Source organism: Podarcis liolepis (genome assembly GCF_965112155.1).
Source record: "Podarcis liolepis genome assembly, chromosome: 13".
In the NCBI taxonomy this organism is placed as follows: domain Eukaryota; kingdom Metazoa; phylum Chordata; class Lepidosauria; order Squamata; family Lacertidae; genus Podarcis; species Podarcis liolepis.
In genome coordinates this window covers 28,431,797-28,455,748 of record NC_139573.1, presented here as the reverse complement: position 1 = coordinate 28,455,748, position 23,952 = coordinate 28,431,797, and the positions used below count along the sequence as shown (strand labels likewise).

The following is a 23,952-nucleotide window of genomic DNA, read 5'->3' as shown; positions in this document are numbered from 1 at the left end:
GAAAACTTTTGTCGGGGCTGACCTGAATTAATTGATCTATATTGAACGCAGGGCAGTCTGTGTAAACACCACTAGGGAGGGGACTCTAGTTCCGCTTCGGTGAAACTGAATGTGTGAATGCCGGGATACATTTATTCCCGATTTCTTCTGAGCAGTGTTAGAAACTCGGATATGTAAGCAGGGTGGATGAAAATCAGTGATTAATTAATTAATTAATTTTTAAATCTGATTTTTAAAATTTAAATGGGATTTTTAAAATAATGCTTTGGGAGGAAAAATATTTCTAAAGATAGTTTTCTATTTAAGAACTTTGTTCCAGGATGAGAACAGAAATCACACGGCAGCGGGAGGCTCCATTAGCTAAAGTGGTGCTTCAGGTTAAGAACAGTTTCAGCTTAAGAATGGACCTCCAGAACAAATTAAGTTCTTATCCCGAGGTACAACTGTAGTCCAAAGACCATTCATCAGGAAATAAGGATTTGTTTAAGTTTTTCACGTGTACTAAAACTCAGTCTGTTTTTTTTTTTTGAAAATTGTTTAAGCAGATCAGTTAACAAACATGAATACATATGCTATAATGTTATTGTTTTAGTTATATAAACTGTTTAAATTGTTATTAAAGAAATGATTAATTTTCTCCTTCCAATAAAGTACAGCAGAAAAGTTGTCCAAATATAAACAGTTAACGTATTAAACCTCACAATTATTTCATAATTATCTGTCTATGTCTTTCTAATAGTATAACCAAATCAGTAATTTTTGATAAACTTTAAAAACTACTCTGAAAATTTATTATTCCAGAAATGAAACCTTCATCTGGTTGTAAATATTAAGATTATATCAGCAAGAATGAGTCTTTCTGTAAAAAAATGATTTAGTCTTACCGACTAGTGATTTAAATCAAGTCTTACCGACTAGTGATTTAAATCAAGTCTTACTGACTAGTGATTTAAATCAATTTGATTTAAATCAAATCCACCCTGTATGTAAGCCAGGTGCCAAATAGCTTCTTAAACCAAGGTTGCAGTTGCCAAAACTGAATGCCTAGTTGTCATTTTGGGGCAAAGTCTTGTTTTCACAGGCATTCACTGACTGTGATTGATTCTCAGTTAAACATCCAGCTAGTTCAGATGACAACCTTGAGCTAGGTTAAGAGTTTTGAGAACTTAAATAAGAAAAGTCACTTGATCCAGGGACAGTCCACGTGTATTGGCCAATTCCTACCTCTTTTTCTTAATGCTCAGGCTGCACAGAAAAAAGCATTTTGGTTCCTGAAATTCATTCTAATTGTGCAGATTCTATAGGATGGGGTATTAGTGTGTGAAAACAGTCAAGGTCCAATGATCCCCAGGCATGCCCCACCACATGGTGGAGATGTCAGGCGCCATCCTGGCACCCAGGTATCTTCACTTGGTTGCAAGTGGCCACTAGTCAGGTGCAAAATGTGCCTGGCGCCTGGCTAATTTTGAACACTGCTTCCGAGGAGCACAGGAGTGGCTTCATGGCCACCCCAGCTTTATCCTCACAGCATTGGTTGAGTTCAAAGAGTGAGGGCCTGGCCCAAATTTTAGCTTCATGGCAGAGGTGGGGATTTGAGTCCAGGTATCCTGGATCCGGCTGGGACACGGGTGGCGCTTAAACCATTGAGCCTCTTGGGCTTGCTGATTGGAAGGTTGGCGGTTCGAATCCCCACGACGGGGTGAGCTCCCGTTGCTCGGTCCCTGCTCCTGCCAACCTAGCAGTTCTAAAGCACGCCAAAAAGTGCAAGTAGATAAGTAGGTACCGCTCCAACGGGAAGGTAAACGGTGTTTCTGTGCGCTGCTTTGGTTTCGGTGTTCTGTTGCGCCAGAAGCGGCTTAGTCATGCTGGCCACATGACCTGGAAAAACTGTCTGCGGACAAATGCCGGCTCCCTTGGCCTGTAAAACGAGATGAGCGCCGCAACCCCAGAGTCGTCTGCAACTGGACTTAACTGTTGGGGGTCCTTTACCTTCACCTTTTTATCCTTGATCCACTGTGCTAGGGGTGGCCAATGTGGTGCTGGATAGCAACACCCATGAGCATCAGTTAGCCAGGAGGGTGGTAGTTGAATCTTCCTTAAACAACTGCAGGACATGACACTGGCTGCCCCTGCACACCCTACTGCTATGAAGTTTCCCATTTTGCAGATGGACAAGCAGGAAATGTTTGGCACTGGCAGATTTTGGCATCAGGTGTCCCTCTGTCCCCACCCCCACAAAGGAGAGAGTGACAAGCCATATTAGAGTTTGAACTTTTGATGAGTCATCCAGGAAGAGATCTCAGTAAGGCAGTTCGGTGCAAGATTAAAGCGATGACTTGCAGTCCCCAGAGCAGGTAATGTTGCCCGAGGAGGCTGCAGAGAGAAAAAAGAGGAGGTTGAACTCTGGAAGGAGGGAAGTGTGGGCAGGAGGAAGTAAAAGTAATATGTTGCCTTTGCTTGAACAACGAAAGATTCTGCCCTTGAGCCCAGGGTTGGGGAACTAGCTGTTCTTCCCCACCCAACTCCCGCCCAAATGCTTGGCTGCAATTCCGATAATCCCCGGCTACTGGCCATTCTGGCTGCGGGTATTGCAACATCAGACAGGCACCAAGTTTGCCACCCCTGCTTCTGTAACTGAACATGCTACTCTTATCTTGCTAGTGAATAGATAATGCAAATTAAACAACTAACCATCTCCAGAACGAAAATACAGCCCCCCCCAAAGACACATACTTGCTGGAATTCATACTGGTATACAAAAAATGTGCATGTTTAATACAAGTGACTGGATAAGTGTATGTTTTGGTGTTAATGAACATATTTGGAATCAGATGTAGACCAGGATGAATGCGCAAGTTCTTAATACTACATTTCCTTGAGAGTACACTGTAATGTAACACAAGTATTATTGACGGATATGACCCTCGTGTGGGATTTGACCCTCATTATTCTCATTCGGTAATTCCTCTTGTGTTGAAGAAGGGAAATATTGCTGTCAAATGAAATTGCTGCCTGCCTAGCTTTTCCGCCCCTAGAAAAAGCAAATGTTTAAAAGTGTTGAAATAAATATCAAAATGTTCAGCCTTTATTTCAGCTCAGCTTGCCACAGTTAAGCACGGTGCTTCTTCGGTACAGATGTCCATATATTGGGTACAGTCCTATATGCCTACTTACCTAGGAGTAAGTCCCATTGAAGACAACGGGACTTGCTTACACCCACCCACACCCTATGATTGCACAATTTGTATTTGTATAACAGTAGGAAGTGACTCTTCAGAGGCAGTTTGTATGAACACAGATGTTTACATGTTATTATTTCGTTAAATTAATATTTCAAATAAAAATACAAAAAATACAGCATATAATTGTTTCAGTTAAATCTCCTAACATTTGAATACCAGTGCCCCAGTCATAAAGAAAATAGATCTCTCTCTCTCTCATGTTGAGTCCTTACTTGTTGCTTTAATTCATCCATTAGTAATAAATCCCAAATTTTGTAAGCCCAGTACCCAACTACAGGCATGTTAATAGATTTCAATTTTTGTGCCATTGCTAAACAAGGAAGCATTTAACACATTTCTGATTTAATTTCTTATGGAAGCATTTTATAACCTCAGAATTAATGTAACACCGTGCCACTATTAAGAGATCAAATTTCAACTTTTGTTCATAATCTTCTATCTTTTTATTATATTTATATCCAGCCTTTTTCTCCAAGGAGCTCAGAGTGGTGAGCATGGTTCTCCCTTATCTCAGTTAATCTGCACAATAACCCTGTTAGGTTAGGTTGAGAGCCAGTGAGTGGCCCAAGGTCACCCAGTGAGCTTCATGGCCGAGTGGGGATTTGAATCCTGGTCTCAGGTCCTGTTCCAACAAACTTAGTTTCTGGTTTTTACATACACACACTGTCCTCCCCTCCATCCCACTCCCATCGGCCTTGCCTTTTGCTTTGCTATCATGTTTGTGGGATGTGGGACTTTCTCCGTAGTGGCACCTGCCCTATGGAATGCCCTATGCCTGATGCAATCTGTCAGATCGCAATGCACTTTTTGTTTTTAGGAGGTTGCCAAAAACATGGCTATTCAAAAAGGCTTTTGGTTGAAATTCCTCCCCATGGTTTATTTTTCAATCCTGTTCTGTGTTTTGACTCCTGTTGTTAGTTTATAAAATATTGTGGTTTTATGATGGTTGCAAGGAATAGGGTTTAAGGTTGATTTTTAAATACTGCATGGAATTTTCCGCTTTGTTACCCACCTTGACTTCCGTTCTGGAAAGAAGGATGTAAGCTTTTAAAGTAAATAAAATGCCTGTCCTTTATTGACTGTGTTAGCCTGTTGAAACAAGCACGCATACAATGTTTAATGATTTGGTAAGTTGTAATCTTAATGAGCCTCCCCCTGTCCCTGTGACTTCATATTTGCAAGTATTTCAGTTGTTGATGAGGAATCTTTGGTGATAGTAAGTGGTTTTTGTTACAGATGTATAAAACCTTTGAGATGTGCTTTAGGGTGAAGATTGGTTGAATGAAAGTGTGTGCCACAAGAACCAGGCTGCTGCTGGTGGTGTTTTCCAGGAGAGGTGCTTATTATGCCAGGCATCCCTGTAATCAGCTGTTAGATCCACAGGCCTTACTACACATTGTAGGCCTTGTAGCTCCCAAGGAACAAGGGGTGTCTAGAATGGACTGGATTTCAGTCTGGCTTTGTACTGAGGACAACGTCCTTCCCCACTTCATCAGTTATTCCAACAATAATAGAAAAGATTTGGCATTGCTGCTAAGCCATGATGGGCCTTCTATAAAAGTTTGTACCCAGTGCCTTTTTCCATTCCAGAACGGATTACCTGAAAAATGTGTACTGGGAGTGTTTGTGAAACAAATACAGTGGTGCCCCGCAAGACGAATGCCTCGCAAGACGGAAAACTCGCTAGACGAAAGAGTTTTCCGTTTTGGAGGTGCTTTCCTATTTCCTATGGGCTTGCTTCGCAAGATGACAATGTCTTGCGAGTTCCTGCTGGGTTTTTTTCCTCCCCCCCTTTTTCTAAGCTGCTAAACCGCTTATCAGCTGATCCGATCAGCAGATTAGCCGCTAATAGGCCTAATCTGCTAATCCTTCAATGGGCTTGCTTTGCAAGACAAAAAAACCGCTAGACGAAGAGAATCACAGAACGGATTCTTTTCGTTGTGTGAGGCACCACTGTATAAAAGTGGTGCAAATTGTTGTTTTAAGTAATGTTAACCTCCCAAGCAGATGAATGAATGTAATGACAAGTACTTAGCTTGGGAAATGATAAAAACATTCCCACCCCCCACATGCTGTTTCCATGTGGTGTGCTATATCTTGTCAGTCCACAGTTGTCCACTTGAGAGAGAACAAAGTAAGTCCTAAATGTTGACCCCTGATCTAGTAAGTGTATGGAAGCAACCTTTTGCACACGTTGCTGTTGTGATGCTCATCTTGAATGTTGCTGAGCTGGTTGGTTGCATCTTGACATACCTAAAAATGTGGATCTGGGGCCACCTGTGTTATCTAACTGTTTGCAACGAAAGCAGGATTGATGCTGCTCTTTTCTACATGCACTTGCATAATAGAAACGGAACAAGCAACTTTAAAACCTGCTTTGTGTCTCCCAGTAGAGAAGAACCAAGTATAATGCCATTATTTAAATCTGGCAGAACTATCTTTAGAATACTGTGCATAGTACTGTCATCCCATCTAAACAAAGAGCTGAAAAAGGGAGAGGGAGGCAATTAAAGTGATCAAGGGCTTGGAGCACTTTCCCATGAAGAAAGGTTAAAGAGTTTTTAGGGCTTCTTTATCAAAAGGGAGGGACACACTAAAGGAACTTTGATGAGCAGGGTTGGGGAAACTGGTCCTCCCGAAATTGGACTACATTACAACTGCCATCAGCCCCTAGACATATGGCCAGTAATCAGGAATGATGGGAATTATGGTCCAACATCTGGAGAGCCACAGGTTCTCTTTTGTGTCCTCTTCTTGCTTTCCTCCCCCTTAATGAAAATCCCTAATAACTCTTCAGCCTCTCCTCCTCGGAAAGGCAGTGATAGAGATTTATAGAATTATAGATAGATTGGTAAAAGCAGTTTGGATTAAAAATGGTTGATCAATACTAGAACTTTAGGACACTTAATTATATTGATTGATAGTAGGTTCTGTTTCATAGCAGATCAAATCTTATCAAAGGCCCTAATAATTAAATTGAACCTTCTCTTTCAGGGGGAATCAACCTCTGATATTTGGGTAATTGGGACAAAATGGAATGGCTGTCCTCTTGCTGGATAGCTCAGTTGGTTAGAGTGTGGTGCTGATAATGCTAAGGTTACAAGTTCAATCCCTGTATGGGACAGCTGCATATTCCTGCACTGCTGGGGTTGAACAAGATGACTCTCAGGGTCCCTTCCAACTCTTATGATCTATGATCCTCTCGTCAGCATTTGGTTGGCCACTGGAAAATAGGATGCTGGATTTGAAGGACCTTGATCTTATCTAGCAAGGCCATGTGTGTGATGATTCATTTCATGGAATTTTCAGATTCTGAGGGGCATCTTAAGTCATGATCTGAACTAACCAGACACTAATTTTGGCTGGGGGAGCAGAGGAACAGCTTCACTTAAGTTCATACTTTTGGAACACAAGACTTCCAAAAATTCCAAAACAACTCAAAGGTTTAATTGGAATGTCTCTTTCTTACCCTGCATCTAAGTAGAATGAAGCAGTGGTGGGTAGCGTGCTGGACTAACTCGAGAAGACCTGAGTTCAAACCCCCACTCACCTGTTAAGCTCATTATATGACCTTGGACTAGGTCATTACCTGGGAGAAGGGAGAGAACAGTATATATTGTGCCTTCAACTCCTTGCTGGGAAAGGCAGGAGATCAATAAATAATAGTATGTAATTAGATCAAGCTAAACATAGGAGATGGGCAGTACAGATGCTTTGCTTGCAGCCAGGGAAGAGACCTTTAAAGGAATTGGCTTGAGCTTCTGATAACTGAACAAATTCCGCCCTCCGCCCCCAAAATGCAACTGCTTTTGGTGTTCTATGATTTGATTCAGGGTCAAGACAACTGAAAGGCTTTAGGTGTGGGGTTAGATCTGATTCACTGGGTGAAAGAAAAATATATATCCCTGGACTGGTTTTGTGGTTGGGTTTACCTTTGACTCTCTGCTTATCATCACATTCCAGTAGTAGCAGAATCAGCTTTGAGTCTTGCCTGCATTGCAGGGCTCTCTTGTGGTGTCACACTATATTTTGCCCCCCTCCTTACTCCTCAGTCTGCCTCTCCATTTGTATTTTCCCCAGCCTATTGGCTACCCATTCTTACTGCATTTATCCAGTAGCTGGTTGTCTCTTTTTTTTGTTCCTGATTATCACACTGCTGTTCTTTTTGCTCACTATGTCTGCCACACCATGAGGTCTTGCTACTTCTGCGCATGGTGCTTTGCATACCCTTTCAGTGGAACCTGAGGTGTGACCTGCTGGGGTTGGAGAAAATACGTTCTTGCGCCATGATTGTGCTTTAGCCAAAAAAAGGCAAAAAAAAAGCATTATGCACAGTAATTGACTTGATGCTGAAGCTGCACTGAATTCTGTGCTTCTAACACTTTCCCTCCTCTCTCTTTCTCTCCCTGCTTTCTTTCTAGGCTGCCCTCTGGCGAGGCAGTTGGAAACAGCAGAGCTGGCCTCTGCAACGGGAGAGGCTGGACTTCCCGTCTCTCTGTGCTGAATGGCTACTATGGCGCCCGCTCTCACTGACGCAGCAGCTGAAGCTCACCACATCCGGTTCAAACTGGCTCCCCCGTCCTCCGCCCTGTCTCCTGGCAGTGCCGAAAACAACGGCAACGCCAACAACATCCTTGTCGCCACCAACGGCACCAAGAGGAAAGCCGAGGATCCGAGCCTAGACTTCCGAAATAACTCTGCGAAGGAGGAGCTGGGAAAGCTGCAGCCCTTGGTGACGTCTTACCTCTGCTCCGATGTGACTTCGGTTCCTCCGAAGGAGTCTCTGAAGCTGCAAGGGGTCTTTAACAAACAGACAGTCCTGAAGTCTCACTCTCTGTTGTCTCAGTCCTTCTTGAAAACTAGCGACCTCTTGGGGAGGCAACCTGTGTTGGAGCTGTCCTTGGAAAACCTAAAAACCATGAGTACTAGTAGCCCAACTCCTCTGCCGCAAGCACCCGTCAATGGCTTGGCTAAAAAGTTGGCTAAGAGCAACAGCTCCGATCATGAAAACTCTGCTTCGCTCAACGGCGGGAAGCGTGTTCCTCCTGCTGTGACCCTCCAGGATGTTGATTCTAGTAGCCCTGGGGGGTCGGATTTGGGGGACCTGAAATCTGGTTTGACCAACTGCACTCTTCCACACAGAAGCCTTGATGCAGAGCATACCGCTCCCCTTAGCAATAATGGCACTGCAAGTAAGCGGAGCCACAGTTCCCCGGAGCAGCAGCATGGGCTTGAAGGGGGTGGAGAGAACAGGCTGTTGCCATTATCTGGTGTGCCTGCTTGCTCCAATCTGGGGAGCAGCAAACCAGAAGAGCAGAAGATCTCCCTGCCGAGCAATTCCTTCAGCACCCTAGATTCAGATACGAGGACGAGGGTGCTGCTGCGGCGGCAGGCGGACATTGAGAACCGGGCTCGCAGGCTGCAGAAGCGCTTGCAGGTGGTGCAGGCGAAGCAAGTGGAGCGGCACATCCAGCAGCAGTTGGGCGGCTTCTTGGAGAAGACTCTGAGCAAGCTGCCGGCTTTGGACTCCCTGAGACACAGAAGTCAGCTGATGCTGACCCGCAAGGCGGAAGCTGCCTTGAGGAAAGCTGCCAGCGAGACGAGTACCTCAGAGGGCCTGAGCAGCTTCCTAAAAAGTGACTCCATATCAGAAGAACTGGAGAGGTTTACCGCCAGCGGGATGGCTAACCTGCGGTCCTGCGAGCAGGCGTTTGACTCCGACGTGACGGACAGCAGCTCGGGTGGGGAGTCTGATATTGAGGAGGAGGAACTGACCAAAGCAGACACTGAACAGCACCATGTACCACTGTGAGTAGCAACAGGTGTATTTACTTCCAAGTAAGGAAGGACCAGCAACAAAAATTAACCAAATAGGGTTAAAACAGAGGTTTTTGTTCTTTTCAAAGTTAAGTCAGAAGCAGTAGGAAAGTTTATGCCATCATAAATTGGTTAGTTTCAAAGGTACCATAATACTTTTTGTTTTTGCAGTAGGAAGATTAGGTGTGAGAGTGATGGTATCTGATATAAACTCAATTAATTATGCTTGACTGGAAGGGATAGCATCAGCTCCTCATCTTTAACTCCACAATAGGGATTAAGGCCACCAAGAACTCCAGCCACCTTCACTCATCTGCCTTTTACCAAAGGCAGGAAGCGCTAAATTCTTTTTTCTCTACTTGTTCCCATCTACTCCAGCTCCCTGGTCTTTCACAACATACATTGTGAAATATTGCTTATAGTTTTGTTCAGAGATAGGACCATGCCTCTGCCTGCTGGAACAGCAAAGGTGGTCTCTAGAAATAGCTCCTTCAGGGCAAGAGAGAGGTTGTTGGTGTGAAGTTGTCCCTGCTGTCGTGAGTCCAGGCTTTCTCTTGGTACAAATTTAAAATCATTCCAGCCCTGTTTTGTGAAAACCGAGACCTTTTCTCTGGCAACTTGGGGGAATATTGATGCATGAATGACTTGTGAGATGTGGGAATTCCTTTTGCAACCAGGGATCTACAGCTTGTTTGCTAAACAAATAGCAAGAGATGGGATCAAAGATCTATTATGTCTTGCACTGGAGATGGGGAAGGGGAGGGAGGGAGGGAGGGGGTAAGTAGGGTGTGGGGGATCTTGCTGAAAGCAATAGGTGTCTCTGGAATTGGAGAAGGCGTGGAAGGAAATGGGGTAGGCAGGGCTTTAGGTGTTGAAAGTAATGGCTGTGAAGTGGTAACAACTGGTTAAAGGAGCAGTAAAATGCAACTGAGCAGCATATTGTGCCCTTTTCTTTGTGTCTGCTTTCATTTGGGGTCCCCCCTCTATTTAATAGGAATTCCTGTGTAGACATTGCTGTCTGGTATTTACCCCTGAGCTGGTCCAAAGCTCTCACAAATAATGTGCTAGTTAAAATCCTTCCGTCCTGGGTCAGTGCTTATCATTGCCCTGGATCGGCTGGAGACAATGCCTTAATTATTTTGTGAATGAAATAATACTAGAGCTGTGGATTGGAAAAGGCTGTGCCTTCATCTTATCAGCGCCTTGTGATAAATTAAATTGGGGGTGTTGCTGTCTGGCCATTCATTGAAAGTTACAGTGTCTCCAGGAGCTAGCCTTGCTTGTGCACGTGTCTCTTCCCTACGCAACACAGAAAATCTGCCCCAGGTCTTCTGATTATCAAGATAATACAGACTATATCAGGGTCTTACAATGGATTAAGTCTTGTCTGGTAGGAGTGATCAGACTACGGCCTTGTGGGTCCTGCTCTCTCTTTTTAATTAGCTAGAGATCCAGGGTTTACAAGGAAGTGGCATTGTGGGAGAATGGAGCCAGTCACAAAATGGTGGCTCAAGATGCAGGACCAGGTACATCAGAGTCTGCGCTCACAAGAAAGGCTGGGTTCATGCGTGCGCAGCCGTTGCACATGTTTACAAGTCCCCTGTTGTCTCACAATGCCACCCACTTACGATGTGAGGCTACATATTAACCTAACATAAACACAGTACAACTGTGTCATCAGTATAAATCAAGAACTACCAAGTGTAGGCAGTGTAGATAAGTTAACATAAAGAAGACCAAATGTTCCAAGTCACATGTATAACATAACTCTTGCACATATAGACAGACAGACTTAATTGCATTGTTGAAGGAATTCAGAAAATGCAAAGAGATGGGGAGGCGGGAGGCTGCTCTGGCAACTGTGGCCTCCGTTATGAAGAGCGTAATGATGGTGTTCTGTTGTGTAGTGAAGCTGGAGAGCAGAGGCTTCCCCAGCATGCAGAGCAGCGCCTGCGCTGAGGCTGGCTGGAAAGAAAATAGCCCAACTGTCTGCTCTTAAAACAGCATTGCCCTGGGCTGTGTGGCTGGGACCAGAACTCTTCTCCCCATGCATAGGCGCTCATGAATGCAGGGATGCAAAAGAAAGAAAGAGAGCAGGGGATGAGAATAAAAAGCAAAATTGACAACTTAACTCCTGTGCTGATCATGCACACATGATTTGAGTGGTCAACCAGTGGATTGCAACTGGCATTCCTGTAGCCCATGGGTAGGCAAACTATGGCCTGGGGGCCAGATCCAGCCCAATTGCCTTCTAAATCCGGCCCACGGACATTCCAGGAATCAGCGTGTTTTTACATGAGTAGAATGTGTCCTATTATTTCAAATGCATCTCTGGGTTATTTGTGGGGCATAAGAATTTGTTCATCCCCCCCCCCCATATAGCCCGGCCCCCCACAAGGTCTGAGGGACAGTGGACCGGCCCCGTGCTGAAAAAGTTTGCTGACCCCTACTGTAGCCCCAGGCCTAGGGGCTTGTTGCACAGGCAGACGTTTTTCAGAGGGACAGATACTTACTTTGTAATGAAAGACTGACTGAGTTGAAGACTGAGGAATGGGTGCAGGGTAGATTTCGGCAAAAATAAGATCTTATTTATGTGGGGCCGTGAGACGTATAGGCAAAATTCAGCTGCTGGGTCAGTGTCTTTATAGCATGGATGGCATCTGACAAACCTCTGCGTGTTTTGGATATTGTTCAGTTCAGTACTTGGGGCAAATTTGCAGCAAATTCTGTAAAATCATAGCATTCATTGTCCCAGTGCTGTCTTTCCTGCTGGGAGGTGGCATTTGCTGCAGGGAGACGAGAAGGGGCATGAATCTGATCGAACTAAAAAGCCTTGACCTTACCATTGGGCTCTTGCTGTAACTGCTCACAAAGCCAATGTGATACAATGGTGTCATGCACGGTCTGCAGATTTTCTGCTGAGCGTGGCTGAGCCTACGCCTGCTGCCATAATCACCTACCGTATTTTTCGCTCTATAAGACGCACCAGACCATAAGACGTGCCTAGTTTTTGGAGGAGGAAAACAAGAAAAAAATATATTCTGAATCCCAGAAGCCAGAATAGCAAGAGGGATCGCTGCGCAGCGAAAGCTGTTCTGGCTTCTGGGATAGCTGTGCAGCCTGCATTCGCTCCATAAGACGCACACACATGTCCTCTTACTTTTTAGCAGGGGAAAAAATGAGTCTTATAGAGCAAAAAATACGGTATATGTCTGGCAGACAACCATGAACTTGTTGTGTGGACATGCGAAGCTGCCTTATATGGAATTGGATCAGTGGTCCGTTTAGCTCAGTATTGTCTGCACCAATTGCCAGTGGCTCGCCAGGGTCTCAGGCAGGAGGAGTGTTTTCCAGTTGTTGCTGGGGATGCCTGCAATTGTTGCCTGCATGCATAGCCTCATGTAACCTCATTGTGGTAACCTACGACTTCACTGTAGCTCTTATAAGACGCCTCAGTATCAGACACCCGTGCTCCCCCCCCCCCATTATCCGCAAATGATCAATTACTTTTCATAGCAGTCCAAATGCTTTCTGCTACAGATGCCCTACTCTTGTTTCATGAAAAAAAATATGTACTGTGTTGTGTGGATTCTGCTTTGCGAAATTTTAGTTCGATCTCCGAAAGTCATCTTATTTTATTTCAGAGGCCATATTCACGTTGCTAGTTGGTTAAAAGCAAACATGGGATAAAAATGCTTAGTACCTTTCCAATTATAATGTTTTGGCTCCAAGGTTTACCACTCTCCTCCACCCCGGACTGCTAGAAGCAAGTGACAGACCATTTGGGGTATGATGAAATTAATGTAAGTTCATTTGGTATGTGAAATTTGTCGTTTTGACGTTGCACTTGAGATAAAGTCTTAACTGTTCATTGGTCATAGCTTCATATTTTCACTTCTTTGGGTCAGAAGTGATGGTCTCCAAACCACAGAGCCTTTTGAGGGAAGGGGTTTATATTTTGGTGTAGTGGGGTCAACTGCCTTCAGAGAGATGCAGTCTCGATCTGTACCTTGGAGAAGCGCACCTGCTTCTGTTTACAGGTAAAGGAAATACAGTGGTACCTTGGTTTAAGAACAGCTTAGTTTCTGAACAGCTTGGATTAAGAACGCTGCAAACCCGGAAGTAGGTGTTTTGGTTTCGGAACTTTGCCTTGGAAGCAGAACATGTTGAGTGTGTTCCATTTGTAAATTGAGTCCCCAGCTGCTATGGGAAAGCACGCCTTGGTTTAAGAACGGACTTCCGGAATGGATTAAGTTCGTAAACCAAGGTACCACTGTAAGCCTCTTTAGTGTGTAAAATTAATAGGGCAGTAGAATTCATAACTGGATATTCTGGAATGTTAGTGCCCTTTCCTTTTGTCTTTCTGCCCCAAGCTCCGAAATAGCATTTCAATTCCTTTCGATAGTGTGACCCTGTTGTAGCATTGTGTGTTTGCTCAGTTGGCAGCTTTTCTAGCCAAGGCAGCTTTCAGTCTTGGTAGGAATTGCTAGCCACACATTATTAGGCCTAGATAGTAATGTGCTGTAACTGTAGCATTAATATATAGAAATTAGCCAAAATAAAGTAATGAGCCCTTTCTAGCAATGCCCATTGACTGCTGTCTTTGCTTGCTGCTACCTTTCTTTGTTCGCTTGGCATTTGCATTTCATAACCTATTGGATATAGGTGGCTTTTTCCTTGCCTCTTTTCCTAGGAATCCATAGGGGAGAGGTCACAGTGCTTCAGACTCACATAGTCTCTTCTCTACCCTCCAGCACAAGGATTTCTGGATCCCCCGCCCTTGTTGCCTAGAGACATTTGCTGTTTCTCATTGGCTGTGGTAGCTATTGGTAGTTTTGTGGAGACAGATTGACTTAAGATGGTTGGATTCTCATTATAGTAGCATTCCGTTACTGGCCTGTTTTCAGCTTGACTGATCTGATGCTATTTTGGAAACGATGTGGTTTGCCCCTGTGTGCTATCCCTAATGAGATCTGTATTGCCAAGGTTTTTAGTAGCCATGCAAGCTTTAATTGGTAGATGAATCAACTGAATCTTTAAATCAGGGTGTGCACAATTCTTAATTGGGTAAGGCAAATGGTAATGGATCAAAGAGTAAGCGTAGACTTTTATTTTGAGGATATTTTGGTTTATTTTATTTAGAATTCTTTATATACCACAGTGGTTCACATGATTAAATAAAACAATAGAAATAAGGTGTATTGCTGTAGTTCCTTCTGAGGTCAATTATAGCTTGGTATACTATTCGTAGATAAATGGTGGTCTTGCAATAAAGCTAAAGCCTACTGGGAAATGATATATAATGAATTTAAAAGATGTTTAAGATAACATTTGTTTTTTAAAAAACAACCAGAAGCTTTTCTTTTCGAAAATAAGGGATCAGCGGTACCTAAACAATATAGAAATTTATGTATGCAACCACGGCTGCAAGAATCGTATTTGCCCAAAGATGGTAAGAAGGCCCGACAAGACAAGAATGGATACAGATATTAATGGACTATGCAGAAATGACGAATCTTACCGGAAGAATAAGAAACCAAGACAACAAACTATTTTAATAGGGAATGGGAATCTTTTATTGAATATTTACAAACAAATTGTAAACAAATTAAGACATTAGCAGGATTGTTGTAAAAATGTGCAGTTGCTAAAACTTATATGAAATAGATGAGAAAAGGTATAAATATAAAGGGAAAAGAGAGTAAATTTAAGGAACCTCAAAAAGAGGGGGAGGGGAGTCGAGGTTTAACATGCATCAATGACTTTTTTTACTGTTTGAAAAAAATTTTTGGTTATGAATGGATACGGTCTGATAGCTGTTTATCTCCCATTCTGAAAGAGTTCCCTGTAGAAACATCTGCAGTGTGATACAAGACTGTTTTGGTAGCAGAATATTATAAACCATCTAACCATCAATTCTAGCACCTTATCTAAATTGTATAATTTTGTATTTGAATGATTGGCATTAATAATTGTATTATAAAATGGTATTGTTATAATGAGGCTATTATTGGATTGTAATTGAAAATTATTAAAAATTATTATCAAATGAGACTTGTATTCTAGAATACATCAATAAAGTTAAAGATAGAAGGTGTTGGGTTCAATAAATTGAAGCCCCTGTTGTGACATGGACACAGGTGTTCAGTCTAGATGTAGGCTGGCCAAGGATGGCCAGTTTTGTGCCCTCCAGATGGTGCTGGGCTCCAGCTCCCATCAGGCCCAGCCTTGTATAGCCAGTGGTCAGGAAATCTGGAAACTAGTCCAACAGCCTCTGAAGGGTAGAGTGTGTTCAAATGCCTGCTGACCAAGGAATCATGCTTGCTAGCCTTGGGTGAGTCTCATGCCCTTGCCTGTTTCAAAAGATTGTCACGAGACTCACTTGAGGATTGTGATGCACTTTGTGCACTGAAATGTGCTGTAGCAATAACAGCAATATTTGACTTGCTAGGCAGCACAAACTCTAGTCAGTTAAAGCTTGTAATGGTTGATTTAAGACAGTCCTGCTTTGCTAGTCCAAATACTCTGGGTTGTATCTCACCAAGTTCTATTCAATGGGTAGACCATTGAAATTAAAATGACGAAACGTCTGGAAACAACATCCCAAATTGCCATTGTGTGTCAAGTTCTGGGAAATTGAAGAGTTACCCTGCTCCTCCATATACACTAGGTGTGTGGGAAGGGACAATGGGATTTGGAATGGGAATAAAAATTAGATTCCTCTTACTCATTTTAAAGGAAATGTTGCAAACCACTTTAACTGCCTGCAATAAAAACATGCAAACTGAAGGTGAATTTTAGCATATCCTACTCACCAGAAGAGTCTGAATATATCTCTTAAGACTGAGCAAGTTGCCTACTTCTGACATCGAGGAATCTTAATCATGACATGCTGAGTGATTTATTTCTTCTCATCTTTTGGCTCATTCTTTACAATGCATCTCTTATTCCCTTCTCCAGCAGTTAGGTCTTTGATGTACTAGCTCAGCTGTGGTATTGAATTTGCTATTTGGTTTGTAGAGATGTTTCTCTCCACCCCCCCTTGAAAGGTGACGAATGGTGGGTTTAAATTCACATATCTAAGGAGTGGTGAATGTTGCACTTGTTGCATTCTCAGGGGGTATGCATTCAGACCACTCCCCCCGCCCCCCCCCGAAATGTCTGTCTGCCACTTTGCGCATAATCTTGTATTCTGGGTAAATACCAAGATACTCCTTGTGTCTCTCTCCTTAGTGAGAGCAGGATAACTTTAGAAAAAATGCTATATTGTATAGCCAGGCAAGAATGAACTTCAAGATGTAAAAAGGGGCTTCTTTCTGGGGTATGGCATTTGGTCAGATGTGATGTTGACCACAGTGATGGCTTCAGAGGGAAAACTTTTTTTTAAGACAGACAAGTAACGCTTGGGCAAGATGAAATCTTTTCTTTGGGGAAATCAGTGGAACCTTAAAGACTCAGTGAAGATGAAGGTTCTTGAGAACAGGGTTCAAAATTAGCAGGGCACCTGGCGCATTTTGCACCTAAAGATTCGGCATTTGTAAGCACCTCAAAAAGTCGGTGCCATTTTTTAACACCTGGCTGACAGTCAAGGATTACTGAAATGTATGTGCTTTGAAGCCTTGAAGTATATATTAAGGCCAGACAATATTTATAAGGCATTTAACAATAATGAGTGTTTTGAAAACTGAAGTACGGTACCAACATTTTTATTGTAAACACCAAATTAAATATGTATTAACAGTTTCTGCAAAAAATGTGATATTAACAATGTGTCATTTATGCGAATTTCATATTAGTTCATGCTTATCAAAATAATAAATAAAATGTGTTGCTGACACCCACACCCCCCGCTGTGGCGATTAGACATTCTGTTTTGGCGCCCACAACCCAGGCCCCCGAAGCCATTTGGCTCCTAGCCTTTCTATCCCAGTTTCTAACACTGATTGAGAACCCTGAGCTAGTTTAATTATGAGGTCTCAAAAAGCTGGATAGGAATTTGGCACGGTTTGGGTAATAAAGCACTGAAATATGACTAAACATGACAGAGATAGAATTACTCATTTTTGCTAAATATGCTGATGCTGTGACACTAAGATATTGTAGGCATAACCCTGCCAAATTTAATATCAAAACAAAGTTTATTTAAGTGAGAGGCCTAATCAAGTGCTTAATCCTCTCTCACTGAAAACAATGGGAGTTGCAACCTTTGACTTTGAGTGGGTTGTTCCCTTTGTTAGTCCTTTTTGTTTTTTCAAGTTTGTGCCCCTTTAGCATTCATTTCATGTAGTGCTTCTGACATGTCCTGTGGTTATCATAACCACAAATGGTGCATACTTGGATTACCAGGGATTAAAAAAACACAAAGCCTGCAAAATTATAGAGCCAATGAGATTTTTCCAGGAGACAGCAGGGAAATTCTGCTTCTTCCCTTTTGCAGCAATCCCAGTACCTATCTCCTGACTTGGGTGTTTTTTAAGTGCCAGTGGTGGTTGTTTTTACACCCCTGAAATTATCTAGTGGTTTAATATGCTGCAGTAGAAATTTGCATGCAAATAGTAACTGAAAGAGGCAATAGTAGAGGTTTATGTTGCAGCTCTATCTCTTTCAGCCAGCTAGAAATAGAGGTGACGGAACTCACCATGAACGCCTCCCATGTTCTCTTATACAGTGGTACCTCGGGTTACATACGCTTCAGGTTAATATGCTTCAGGTTACAGACTCCGCTAACCCAGAAATAGTGCTTCTGGTTAAGAACTTTGCTTCAGGATGAGAACATAAATCGTGCTCCGGTGGCACGGCAGCAGCAGGAGGACCCACTAGCTAAAGTGGTGCTTCAGGTTAAGAACAGTTTCAGGTTAAGTACGGACCTCCGGAACAAATTAAGTATTTAACCTGAGGTACCACTGTAATGCCAATGGCACCCACACTGAGAGGTGCTGGAACTGAGTTCCGATGAGCTCCAGCTGAAAAAAACCACACGCTTCTTGTAGCTATGGCACAGATGTTGTAAGTTAAAAGATACTGCAAATCCATTTCTTCTGAATGGCTAAGAATGAGCTTTGTTAGTCCTCCAAAGGTACTTTGTATATCATCTTCCACTAAGTACTAAATAATATCTTAGTATTACTTCAAATTGGAGATTGAAGTGTGATTTTCAAAATACTTGGAATAAAACATTTGCCTTTATTGTGCCCTTAAGGGACTTGAGCTCTTGAGGGAATTTTAAGTGACTGTAGTGTAGTTGAGTTGCTGATTTTTTAATTTTATTTCATTTTAGGAGACAGCTTTGCAGAAAGGTTTCTCGGAATCCATTTCAGGACATGTTATCAAGTCCCATCTTTCAGCACATACGCTGTCTATGTGTCCATAAAATGTTGTTTCTATAAATAACATTTAGATTTTCTAAATTTGGATAGGGGAGCAGTGGCACATCTTCCTGAGAGCTTAACTAGACGTCTAACTAACTTACCCCGAACAATGATGTAGAAGCAAATTCCTTGGTTATGCCCAAGATCAGTACCAATCAGTGGTTCATTGTTAGCAAAATAATAATAATCCGTTGTAGGGTATTGGGAGAGTTAAAACTCCCCATATCTTTTGGAGCACATCTCCTAATATAGAGCTGCCTGTACCCTTTGGTTTTTGTCTGCGATCCTTTTCTGTTTGGAGCGTAACAGCTAGGGAAATGAGCCTTTTTAGTTGTGGCCCCGTTTGTGGAATGCTCTTCCCAGTGATGTCTGTCTGTTAGTTTTTAGCCTGGTGCCAAAAAGATATTGTTTTCCAGCTATTTTGCTGTTGCTGTTTGCTGTTGGCATCCATCTGTCTCAAGAGACTGGAGTGCACCTGCAGCGGTGAAGTCCAACCGTGTGTTAGGAGCGGTGAAGTGACCTCCCTGGGACACAAGCCTGGGCAATGTGTATGGAGGTCCCGGGCTGCCTCGCTGATGTGATCTAAAGGAAAGCAGAGTGATACATTTGGTGCCAGCTTGGCTGCAGGTGTTGCCTGAAGGAGGTGTACAAGGCACCATCCAACTATCTTAGGGACTCCACTCTGGATTTGTGTAGGGTTTACTCCTTAGCCTTTTCATCTTCCAAAGATACTGCACAAGACTGTCTTTCCAGATTGATGAACCCCATGTGCCTCACTTCCTTCTACAGCACATGCAGAAATCGCCTTCTTGACTGTTGGGCCCACTGTTGGTCTCATCTGCTCAATCCACCAGATGTCTGTCTTTGCATGCAGGGGAAGTCCCTCACTCATCAAGGAGTTTGAGACACATTGGCTACCCTCACTTGGTTTAGCTGACCAGTTGAAGCTGTTCTCAGGGTATGACTGCTGTCACATGGTGATAGCATCTGGAAGTCACAGGTGAGAGCAGAGTGCAGGGTGGAGACCAAAGGTGAACAAACTGTTGAGAATTTCCATTCCACCTTAAGGAGCAGACATGTGGAACTTTTGCATGTCACATGTCTGTTTACATTCCAGCACAGCTTGCTGGGAACTGGAATGTAATGCTTTTGCTTTTCCTGTTCAAAGACGAAGAGAGAGAGAGATGACATGTTTCTTGGTCCTGATTTATGATTTATAAATCTGTAGTTGTAGTATGCTTCCACAAACTTCATGCCTATTCTGTGTGCGCAGTTTGATCTGCTAATAGTATGCCCTGGCTTTGAAGCCCGGGTCGCTGATTTACATCGGAGTAGAGGCCGATGGTCTTCGCAGCGGGACGACTGGAAGGAGATGGCCCAGCTGGGGCTAGCCAGCCTCCCGGCCCTCTGCATGTCAACACAAACTACCCCAGAAGGAGCATGATATATCTCCTACCAGAGGTACTACTCCTTTCCTAACACTCCATACATCCCTCACAGGTATTAGATCGAGTGTTGCTAGGTTGGCTGATGGCCTATTTAATGGAATTCTTCCTGTTGAAATTTTTGTTTTTGTTTTGGTAGTTCTTTTGTTGAAATGTTTTTACTGGAATGCTTGGCTTTTTATTTTGCACTGTGCCTTTGGGGCTCTTAACTGTAAGTTGCTTAGACTTCTCTAGTAAGCGACTAGTTCATCATCATCATCATCATCATCATCATCATCAATAATTAATATTGAACGAGTCTTTCCAGTCAGTTAACATGTTGGTTCCTCTCTCACCCCAGCAGAGTCACTTATTTCGCACAAGCAGTGTTAGGCATTACAGTGGAACTTTGGTTCTCAAACGCTGTGGTACTCAAACTTTTCAGCTCCCGGACGCTAAAAACCTGGAAGTAAGTGTTCTGGTTTTTAAACGTTTTTCAGAAGCCAAACGTCCGATGCGGCTGTCGGTTATTGTTTCCGGGGCGCCTGTGCCAATCAGTAGCCGCGCCTTGGTTTTCGAATGTTTTGGAAGTCGAACAGATTTCCAGAATGGATTACGTTTGAGAACAAAAGTACCACTGTACATAGTATGAGCAGTGTTAGAAACTCAGATATGTAAGCCATTCACCAAATGACTCCTTAAACCTAGGTTACGGTCTCCACAATGAAATGTCTAGGCGCTATTCCCCCACCCCCCACCCCACCCCCAAGATTGGAAAGCAAAAAATGAATTGTGTATATTGTCATTGTTAATATATTTAACAATTCAGTTGCCAAATTTACCAATTACAGTAATTTTCCCCCACACCCAAATACATGAACTAATACTGCAACACGGGAGACACTCCTTGGGGCGGGATGGCCAGGCCAGCTTGGCCTTTCTGAGATGCCGACAATGTGGGGCTGGGCAAGCTTGGTTATGTAGGCACAAGTGCAAATGCACCCCCCCCTTTCTCCTTAGGCGTGTTCACTTGGAAGTAAGTCCCTCCGTGTCCAGGGGGACTTTCCTACCCTCATGCAGCTGCTGGGTGACCTTCTCTGAAGTCTCTCAGCCTCACTCACCTCACAGAGTGTTTGTTGTGGGGGAGGAAGGGAAAGGAGATTGTTAGCTACTTTGAGACTCCTTAGGGTAGTGATAAAGCAGGATATCAAATCCAAACTCCTCCTCCTCCTCCTCGAAAGTATGCCTAGGATTGCAGCCCACGCGGAAGCACAGAGCAAAGTTTGCTGCCTTGCAGCAGCACAGAAGCACTAAGGCATGCATCTTTTGCTGTGTGCGAGTTGCCTGGCTCAATGGAGATGTCGGTCACCAATCTGACATCTGGAAATCTCCCCCGTGGTTGCAGTTGGGGAATTTTGAGCGCTGCTCAGAAGCTTTTATGCCAAGAAAGATGTAGAAACTGAAGGTGAGAGGAGCAGTGCTTTTAAAAAAATTATAAAAGACGGATCTGGTGGAATGTGTATGTCATCAGCAAATAGTCAAGATTAAATTAGAGATGAGCTATGTAAAGAGAAGCTTTCGTATGAACATTTTAAATGGGGAGTGGACATAGATCAGTGACTTTGCACACGGACGGCTCCCAGGATCAATCCCTCGCATCTGCAGGTAGGGCTAGGAAAGACCCCTTCTTGACGTCTTGGAAAAGCCACTGGCAATCAGTGTGCACAGTACTGAGCTAGATAAACCAAGACTGGTTTGGCATAAATTCAGTATGTGTTTATATTTGCTGGAAATGGACTAGTTTTATAAAGGTCTCTTAATAGTAGTATTTCATGGAAACCTAAGAGCTTTTGCATGGAAAAATTCTATGGATTTTGCAGTTCATTTCTGGTGCACAAGAAATGTGTACTAAATGTATTTTGCATTAATAACCATACAAAACCCTCTCTTATTGCTAGTAGGAGGTAACAGATACAAATCAGCCGCCTGTGTGACCTAGTCAATGCACCCTGATTGCTCCATTGAGAGAATGATTTTGTTTGCAGAGAGTGGTGGGATACACATAACTTGCCCATGTTATTTCCAGAAAGGGGCAGATTGATCTAATCTGTACAGCAGGACTGTACTGAAGGACCACAGCCCACCTGGATCATAAAGCAGGAACAAAGAGTCCTGTCTGCCTCAGGACAACAACAGGTGCTGGGTAGCCAATTATTTGACCTATGGGGTCTCTGTTTGGGGTTTGTGTTTTGTTACTGCTATGCTCTGCTTGGCTGCAGAGTTAGCTAAGCTGTGCTTTGTAGTGATTGTGGAGGTGGAGTGCGGGAAGGTTATAGGGGACAGCGGTTTTCGTTCTTGATTTGAGTTCAGCATATATATATATATATATATATATATAAACTACTCTTTATGCTGCTGCTGTGAGTCTGAGGGAGCCTGGGTTAATCTGTCTGGCTCTTCCCCTTCAACAGCCCATGTTTGTACACTGTCACGAGTTGTACCGGGGTATATTTTGGCACAAAACAAGATGTTATGCCAATCTAATAGATGCCACTGGCAGCAGATACTCAGTATTTATTGGATTAAGAGTTTTGGTCAGTGTAAGTGACGTATAAGATTGGCAATGTTAATAGTTTGGGTCAAATGAAGTTGAGTTTTAATCCGACTTACACAGTACATTTACACCTATTCCTTGTTCCAGTCTTTCTCTTTTAACTGAATTAAGAGTACCCCTTTGACCTACAGCATAGACACAGAGAGGTAGATGGAGGAAGTGAGAGCCACAAATAAACAATACAGTGGGCTACATTTCTCCAGGCACATTGCTTTGCATACAGCTACTTTTTATATTGATATTTTATTGAAAAACTTCAGTGGACAAATCAAGTGGGGGGGAAAGATGCTCAAAACTGTAATACAATATGATATAAAGGTATATAAGTAATGGTATTATTCTAATGGCTATACAATTATTAACAGGTCATTATAATTTTTATAAATTCATTCCAATATCATTATATTTATGCATATACAATCTGCAACTAAAAGCCATCTGTTCATTTGTTGCAAGAGTCATCATATCTTCTATCCATAGTATTAGCTTTCCAGTTAATACCAGTTTTTTTTAATAGAAGTAAGGGTACAAAGAGTCCCTCTACATTGACCAAGTTAGCTAGGCATGTAGTTAGCTAATTTGATGCTTAATACATTTACCATTCCCCCTTTGATAAAACTGTCACTCATTATAAATTACTTAGTAGTAGTAGTAGGAGATTCATAGGTTCTACATTTTAGGGTGGTTTCTGTGTTTTGGGGGGTATCTTCAAGTGCTAGCACTGTGTCATGTGCAGAAATGAGGTCAGTGGGCTGTGATGACTAACATTTTAGTGATGGCCACATTCATAATCGGCCATGAAATGCATTGAGTGGTCTTATGCAAGTCCATCTGACCATCTTTTCATAGGATAACTGTCTGATTAGATGAGGTATGAACTTACAAAGCACTCCAAAAGTTTGAAATGGTGGTGTAGGAATGGTGGCCAGTGATAGATCCCAACATCAGGGCTCAGTCCCAGTACCTGCTGTCAGTTCCAAGTCTCAGTCCTGGAATGTGTGAAATAGTAATGAAGAGGGCCTTTGAGCACATTCAGAATTCATGTTTGCCCACATAGGATTATGGGACAGTGCTTCCAGGTAATAGGGCGTGTCTTCCAATCAGGTTCTTCACATAGGGAGCTGTGACTACTGGTAGTGCCTTATGAGCAGGGCTGTGTGTGCATTTTACCAATACACTGCACAAATCCAAAAACTAGTTCTGGGTGCAGAATTGAGGATCCTGACTGCGTTTTCAGAGACATTTCTAGCCCTGAAGAGTGCAGAGTATGATGATGGTTATTAACATTTATTCATTGCTTTCTACAGTTATATTATTAATTGTATTCATTTAATGCAGTTGGGGGGGAAAACATTTCAAATCCTGTGGAAGTTGCTTTATTAGAAGCAAGCTGTGGACCTTTAGGTGCCAACCTTACATATGTTCAGCTAAATATTTCAAACCTGTAAATCGTCAGATGGGTAGGAATGTGGGTGGTCAGTTGTTTG

At 42.9% G+C, this 23,952-nt stretch overlaps 1 protein-coding gene and 1 long non-coding RNA gene across 23 annotated transcripts in view; one reads left to right on the top strand and one right to left on the bottom strand.

The window, feature by feature from the left end:
* KANSL1 (KAT8 regulatory NSL complex subunit 1) overlaps positions 1–23,952 on the top strand; it is a 150,303-nt gene that overhangs the window by 32,656 nt on the left and 93,695 nt on the right. For all 22 annotated transcript variants that reach the window (XM_083471611.1, XM_083471606.1, XM_083471604.1 and 19 more), the window contains one exon: positions 7,664–9,050. In XM_083471611.1, coding sequence (XP_083327737.1) covers positions 7,747–9,050 — 1,304 coding nt within the window. In that variant the 5' untranslated portion in view covers positions 7,664–7,746. The remainder of the gene's footprint in view (positions 1–7,663; positions 9,051–23,952) is intronic.
* On the bottom strand, positions 10,219–22,742 carry LOC310691732. Its single transcript, XR_014518549.1, has 3 exons — positions 19,849–22,742; positions 12,263–19,467; positions 10,219–12,015 (listed from the first exon to the last, which is right to left on the bottom strand). It is a non-coding gene; the product is annotated as an uncharacterized lncRNA (long non-coding RNA).